General features: G+C 42.9%; 1 protein-coding gene across 1 annotated transcript; it reads left to right on the forward strand.

Annotated features, from left to right (window-relative positions):
• Window positions 1-689: 689 nt before the first annotated feature.
• On the forward strand, window positions 690-2,596 carry S100A7 (S100 calcium binding protein A7). The gene is made up of 2 exons (XM_065926586.1): window positions 690-830; window positions 2,422-2,596. The coding sequence occupies exons 1-2, from the start codon at window positions 690-692 to the stop codon at window positions 2,584-2,586; spliced, it is 306 nt and encodes a 101-aa protein (XP_065782658.1). The 3' UTR covers window positions 2,587-2,596.
• The last annotated feature ends 5,156 nt before the right edge of the window (window positions 2,597-7,752 follow it).

Consider the following 7,752-nt stretch of genomic DNA (forward strand, 5'->3'; position numbering starts at 1 on the left):
GGACCCCCATCTCCCACATTCCTCCCAATAGTCTAGAACTGGGGCATCTGTTTCTGTTCATTCCAAACCCCAGGCTGACTCTGGTCCCCAGTCCCTCTTTTTCTCTCAGCAATGGTCCAGGAAGACCCCTCCCAGGGCTCAGGACAGGGCTGTGTTTCTGCCCATCTCATGCAGAGCTTGCTTATGGTCTTGGAGGTGGGGTGGCCTCTAGGGGGTCTTCCTGAAGCAGCCCAGGAGGCTCAGACCAGAGCAGAGATGACACTGTTCCGCCCCCGTGACTCTGACCCTGACGCTGAACCTGGAGGAGATGGATTTGCTGCTGTTTGGGGTGTGGGGTCACCCAAAGGCTCTGGTTGCTGGGTCCCACCTCAGACTCAGTCTTCTCACTGGGGCTGACCCCCATCTCTGCTTCCACACACTGTGGTCCTCACCACAGTGGAGTCTGCTGATCTCCTTCACCTACTCACACCCTGAGCTGTGGGGCCCCAGGTCCCACACTCGGTCACACCCTCCTGTTCCTCGGCCACTCCCCCCACCACGTGGAGAAGCACAGTTTCTTCTGCTCCATCTGAGCCTCACTTCACTGGCTGCTCGGTCCCCATCCAGGTGTCCTAACTTGGGGACCCGCCCCTGGGGGGAGGATACAAAAGGTCATTGACTCCTCTTCCGGCAGCTTATTTGAAGCCAAGATGAGCGGCTCTCAGCTTGAGCAGGCCATTACAGCCTTGATCAAGCTGTTTCACACATATTCGGGAAGCGATGACACCATCAAGAAGGAGCCCCTGCTGCAGTTGCTGAAGGAGAATTTCCCCAACTTCCTCAGCGCCTGTGTGAGTGGGGATCTGGTCCCCCATGGTGATTGGGTCCTGGCATGACTGAGGATCCTTTTCTGTGTGGCTTTGGACCAGTCACTCTCATTCTCTGATCCTCACATTCTCATCTGCAAAAGTGCATCATAGAACTTCCTATCTTGTCCTATATCGGAGTGTAAAGAGATGATGTATGTGGCAAACTCGGAAAATGTGTGGATATAAGTAGTTGATAAGTTATCAAAAAGTGCTACAACTGGAGGGCAGTGGATAGGTCCCCTCTCACCTGTCTCATCTGTATGAGACTCAAACTCTTCTGCTTAGATCTTGAGAGGTACTTCAGGCTCCCCTCAGGGTTCTTGAGATCAGAGGGAACATGACAGAAATTCCATCATTGGCAGAATTTTTAAAATAGAAACACAAAATTTTACTTATTTATCTAGAAATATATTTGATTTATAATGTTGTGTTAGTTCACGTGTACAATATAGTGATTTGATATTTTTATAGATTATACTCCATCAAAGTTATTATAACACATTGGCCATATTTTCTATGCTGTACTTTGCATTTTTAAAATCTCTCTCTTTTTTTAATACCTAGTAGTTTGTACCTGTTAATCCCCTTCCCCTATCTTGCCTCTCCCCCATCCCTCTTACTTCTGGAACAACTTGGTTGTTTTCTGTATAAATGCATACTGACAGAATTTAACCCCTCCTTTTGCAATGCTGACCTGATTTAACTGGACAATTAGAATTTTCTGAATGAATTACAAAAAGAAGAGGTCACTAGGTAACAAAGAGGTTGGGTAAGTAAGAAAAAGGAACTCAGAGCATGTAGGATCCTGGAGCCCAAAGAGAAAATAGGAGAGGAGGGTTAGATTGAAGATGACAAGGATGGAGTTTATGTATTATTTATTTATTTAATTGAAGTATAGTCGATAATATAGTTATAATATGTATGTAGTTATAATATAATATAGTTATAATATTGTGCTAGTTTCAGGTATGCCACACAGTGATTCGCTTATATTTACACATGAGTAGGGCTTATTTGGGGCTTCCCTGGTGCCTCAACTGGTAAAGAATCCGCCTGTAATACAGGAGACCCCATTTTGATTTCTGGGTCAGGAAGTTTCCCTGGAGAAGGGATAGATTACCCACTCCAGTATTCTTGCCTGGAGAATCTCCATGGACAGATGAGCCTGGTGGGCTACAGTTCATGGAGTCGTAATGAGTCAGACAGACTGAGCACAGCAGAGTTTATTTGAGTCCCGGAGCAGAACTTAGGTAGGTGCAGCCTCGTAGGGGGTTGAGGGGGTGGCCTGGGCCTGGAGACCACCCACCAGCACACCGATCAGGGCAACTCAGGGCAGAGCCTGCTCCCCATGTGGATCTCCCATCCAAGTTCACACTTGGGGAAGGACTCTCTGTTGAACTGCAGGGCAATGTCAGTGTCCCCACCTCATCCCACACCTCCCCTCCTCAATGCCACACCAGATACCTTTGGGCTGTGCTGGGTCCTCTTTTCTCTGTCTCTGCCTCTTCCTCTTCTCCCAGCTCATCACTCTTGTGGGGCTGAAATTGCCTTGTTTTGTGTTTTTTCCCCACAGGAGAAAAGAGGTAGAGATTACTTGTCCAATATCTTTGATAAAAAAGATAAGAATAAGGACCATCAGATTGACTTTTCTGAGTTCCTGTCCTTGCTGGCGGACATAGCCACCGACTACCACAACCACAGCCATGGAGAGGAGCTCTGCTCTGGGGGAAATCAGTGAGCCCAGAGGCCTCCAGACAACCTGAGAAACAATAAAGTGTCTTTTCTCACCAGAAACTTGTGTTGCTTCCTCCTTTTTTGTTGCTGCGTGTAGCTCAGACAGAATACGCAATGGTCAGTTACCTACTTTGTAGATTCTCCAGTATATGAACAAATTCTTCCCAGCAAATCTCCTTCCCAGTGTACAGTGGTGATGAGACTTTTTGCAAAAAAAAATTGACAAGTTTATTGTTTAAGAGGAAATATCTCCTGAGGAAATACACATACAGGCAGATTCACAATCACTCTATGTGGTTTCAACACATGCCCACCTCCAAACACCCTCATTTGTACAATCTCAACCATCTAAATGATGCAGTTGGTTCTGAAGACACTGGAACGTGGCCAGCGCTTTTTCCTGGGAGATCAATCTCTTGCTCTGTACCCCCAGCCCTCATCGCCTGTAGGGATCCAGGGTCAGGGTGCCTCTCCAACCAGAGCTGGCAAGAGAGCTCCACCTTCATCAATTAGGTTGTTCCTCAGCAGAGGAATTACCCTTGAATATTGACAGCTTTTATTGGCTGTTCCATGTACCTGTGATTAGAGAGAAGAAAGAGCGTGACGGTGTTACCATCCTGTGTTCTGTGCACTAAGGCTTCTGTGATGTGGTTTTTGTCCTCAGAAAACTAAAACTCTTTGAGGCAATGGTCCCACAAAAAAACAGAGTGCTCCCCTGTTGGAAAGGCTGGACTATTTCATGTAAGAGCTCTCAGTTTCAATTTGACCAACAGTTACAAAATTCTTATTCAAAGAGGAAAAGTTTCTGCTGAGGAAAATACCTACTGTTATATGTAATAACTGATGCTGTCTTTTTAAATATCCTTTTGAATCAGTTCTGTGTTAATAATAGTTTTACCCTCAATATAGTCCCAGCCAAGGCATTGTATACATAAGCAATAATGTACATTGTCAGATTTCTGTAACTGTATTCAACTAAATTAAAACTAAAGAAGTGAAGGAACACTTTTATCCCAGATAAAGACAGGTGCGCTTACCTTCAGGGTACCCAGAGCCTGTTCCTCAGCCAAGGCATGGGGCAGCTTCTCCACTGGGTCTTCATGGGAGCTAGAGAGACACAGTGTCAAGACACTGATGAGGCGGCTCAGGAATCACTCAGCATTTTTTTTTTTTCCTGATGGGAACATGGGGTGGAGTGTATGCTTAAGGGAGGTTAGTAACTATGGACTGAGCTGCCGTTGAATCATCCTCTGCGCTGGATGAAGGAGAGCAAAGGAGAGGAATAAGAAAGAAATGAAACAGAGTTTCTGCATTTTAACTAATGAGAACCTAACCATTGGGGAAAAAACAAACACTAAAATGCATGCTGGCTTTCCATGACAGGGACCCTTGACCCTTCTGCCTGTTTTGAGCTTCTGCTAAATAATCTATGTCTTCTGGATTTCTTCCAAGATCACTGCCTCCCTAGGATTCACAGCTGCAGTTATTGTGCTTACCAAATCTTCTATGAGACTTTGGTTTTGATTAAAAGCAAACTCTTTTATTTTTTAAAATTAATTAATTAATTTTTATTTTTATTTTTTTCCATTTATTTTTATTAGTTGGAGGCTAATTACTTTACAATATTGTAGTGGTTTTTGCCATACATTGACATGAATCAGCCATGGATTTACATGTGTTCCCCATCCCGATCCCCCTCCCGCCTCCCTCTCCATCCCATCCCTCTGGGTCTTCCCAGTGCACCAGCCCTGAGCACTTGTCTCATGCATCCAACCTGGGCCGGTGATCTGTTTCATCCTTGATAGTATACTTGTTTCAATGCTATTCTCTCAGAACACCCCACCCTCACCTTCTTGCACAAAGTCCAAAAGTCTGTTCTGTATATCTGTGTCTCTTTTTCTGTTTTGCATATAGGGTTATCGTTACCATCTTTCTAAATTCCATATATATGCATTAGTATACTGTACTGGTGTTTATTTTTCTGGGTTATTTCACTCTGTATAATGGGCTCCAGTTTCATCCATCTCATTAGAACTGATTCAAATGAATTCTTTTTAATGGCTGAGTAATATTCCATCATGTATATGTACCATAGCTTCCTTATCCATTCGTCTGCTGATGGGCATATAGGTTGCTTCCATGTCCTGGCTATTATAAACAGTGTTGCGATGAACACTGGGGTGCACGTGTCTCTTTCAATTCTGGTTTCCTTGGTGGGTATGCCCAGAAGTGGGATTGCTGGGTCATATGGCAGTTCTATTTCCAGTTTTTTAAGGAATCTCCACACTGTTCTCCATAGTGGCTGTACTAGTTTGCACTCCCACCAACAGTGTAAGAGGGTTCCCTTTTCTCCACACCCTCTCCAGCATTTATTGCTTGTAGACTTTTGGATAACAGCCATTCTGACTAGCGTGTAATGGTACCTCATTGAGGTTTTGATTTGCATTTCTTTGATAATGAGTGATGTTGAGCATCTTTTCATGTGTTTGTTAGCCATCTGTATGTCTTCCTTGGAGAAATGTCTGTTAAGATCTTTGGCCCGTTTTTTGATTGGGTCATTTATTTTTCTGGAATTGAGCTTCAGGAGTTGCTTGTATATTTTTGAGATTAATCCTTTGTTTCTTCATTTGCTATTATTTTCTCCCACTCCGAAGGCTGTCTTTTCACCTTGCTTATAGTTTCCTTTGTTGTGCAAAAGCTTTTAAGTTTGATTAGGTCCCATTTGTTTATTTTTGCTTTTATTTCCAATATTCTGGGAGGTGGGTCATAGAAGATATTGCTGTGATTTATGTCGGAGAGTGTTTTGCCTATGTTCTCCTCTAGGAGTTTTATAGTTTCTGGTCTTACATTTAGATCTTTAATCCATTTTGAGTTTATTTTTGTGTATGGTGTTAGAAAGTGTTCTAGTTTCATTCTTTTACAAGTGGTTGACCAGTTTCCCCAGAACCACTTGTTAAAGAGGTTGTCTTTTTTCCATTGTATAGTCTTGCCTCCTTTGTCGAAGATAAGGTGTCCGTAGGTACGTGGCTTTATCTCTGGGCTTTCTATTCTGTTCCATTGATCTATATTTCTGTCTTGTGCCAGTACCATACTGTCTTGATGACTGTGGCTTTGTAGTAGAGCCTGAAGTCAGGCAGGTTGATTCCTCCAGTTCCATTCTTCTTTCTCAGGATTGTAAAAGAAACTCTTTTAGAGGACTGTATTCAATCCTATCTTTCCAAATAGCTATTATCAATCAAGTGATAATTTTCCCAGTCATTTTCCAAATAATGTGCACATGTCCACTGAGTTAACGGCTGTTCACACTCACAGAATTCATACATTAATTTTTTTCCATTTATTTTTATTAGTTGGAGGCTAATTACTTTATAATATTGTAGTGGTTTTTGCCATACATTGAAGAAGTCATACATTTAATCATACAAGTAGCTTCAGAATGAGAATGATACCCCTTTTCCATTGGCAGCCATATTCTCCTGAAAGAAAAGGGGGTTATGAGAGAGTTAATTCTTGGGTAGGTTGATAAGGAGTCCAGGGCCCCAGAAAAGGAGGAAGGGATCTGGGTCCCTCAAGAAGGAGAAAAGGACAAACTTTTTTCCTACATTCCTTTATTTAGTCACATAAAACTTTTTTTATTTTTAAGGCCAGAGCTAAAGATTACATGACAAAACAACTCATCTTGCTCAATCAGTTCAGTTGCTCAGTCATGTCTAACTGTTTGTGATCCCATGGACTGCAGCATACCAGGCCTCCCTCCCTGTACAACACCAATTCCCAGAGCTTACTCAAACTCATGCTCATCAAGTCAGTGATGCCATCCAACCACCCTAACCTCTGTCGTTCCCGTCTCCTCCTGCCTTCAATCTTTTCCAGCATCAAGGTCTTTCCCAACGAGTCAGTTCCTTGCATCAGGTGGCAAAGTATTGGAGTTTCCAGCTTCAGTGTCAGTCCTTCAAATAAATATTCAGGACTGATTTCCTTTAGATTTGACTGGTTTGATCTTGCTGTCCATGGGATTCTCAAGAGTATTCTGCAACATCACAGTTCAAAACCATCAATTCTTTGGTTCTCAGCTTTATGGTCCAACCTCATATCCATACATGACTAGTGGAAAAAGTACAGCTTTGACTAGACAGACCTTAGTCAGTAAAGTAATGTTTCTGCTTTCTAATATGATGTCTAGGTTTGTCATAACTTTGCTCCATTAGCCTTTTAATCTTTATCTATTAGGGGGCAGACAGAATGAAAACCACAATCACAGAAAACTAATCAAACTGATCACAAGGACCACAGCCTTGACTAACTCAATGAAACTATGAGTCATACCTGGTAGGGCCACCCAAGATGGACGGGTCATGGTGGAGAGTTCTGACAAAACATGGTCCACTGGAGAAGGGAATGGCAAACCAGTTTAGTATTCTTGCCTTGAGAACCGCATGAACAGTATGAAAATGCAGAAAGATATGACACTGAAAGGTGAACTCCCCAGGTCAGTAGGTGCCCAATATACTACTGTGGAAGAGCAAGGAAATTGCTCCAGAAAGAATGAAGAGGCTGAACCAAAGTGAAAACAATGCCCAGTTGTGAATTTGACTGGTGATGGAAGTGAAGTGTGATGCTGTAAAGAATGATATTGCTTAGGAACCTGGAATGTTAGGTCCACGAATCAAGGTAAATTGGAAGTGGTCAAACAGGAGATGACAAGAGTGAACATCAACATTTTAGGAATCAGTGAACTAAAATGGACTGGAGTAGGTGCATTTAACTCAGATGACCATTATATCTACAACTGTGGGCAAGAATCCTTTAGAAGAAATGGAGTAGCCCTCATAGTCAACAAAAGAGTCTGAAATGCAGTACTTGGTTGCAGTCTCAAAAATGATAGAATGATCTCTGTTCGGTTTCCAAGGCAAACCATACAGTATCACAGTAATCCAAGTCTATGCCCCAACCACTAATGCCAAAGAAGCTGAAGTTGAATGGGTCTATGAAGACCTACAGGACTGTTTAGAACTAACACTCAGAAAAGTTGTCCTTTTCATCACAGGGGACAAGAATGCAAAAGTAGGAAGTCAAGAGATACCTGGAGTAACAGGCAAATTGGGCCTTGGAGTACCAAATGAGGCAGGGCAAAGGCTAACAGAGTTTTGCCAAAAGAATGCACTGGTCA

The sequence above is a fragment of the Muntiacus reevesi genome, chromosome 1 (genome assembly GCF_963930625.1).
Source record: "Muntiacus reevesi chromosome 1, mMunRee1.1, whole genome shotgun sequence".
Taxonomy (NCBI): Eukaryota; Metazoa; Chordata; class Mammalia; order Artiodactyla; family Cervidae; genus Muntiacus; species Muntiacus reevesi.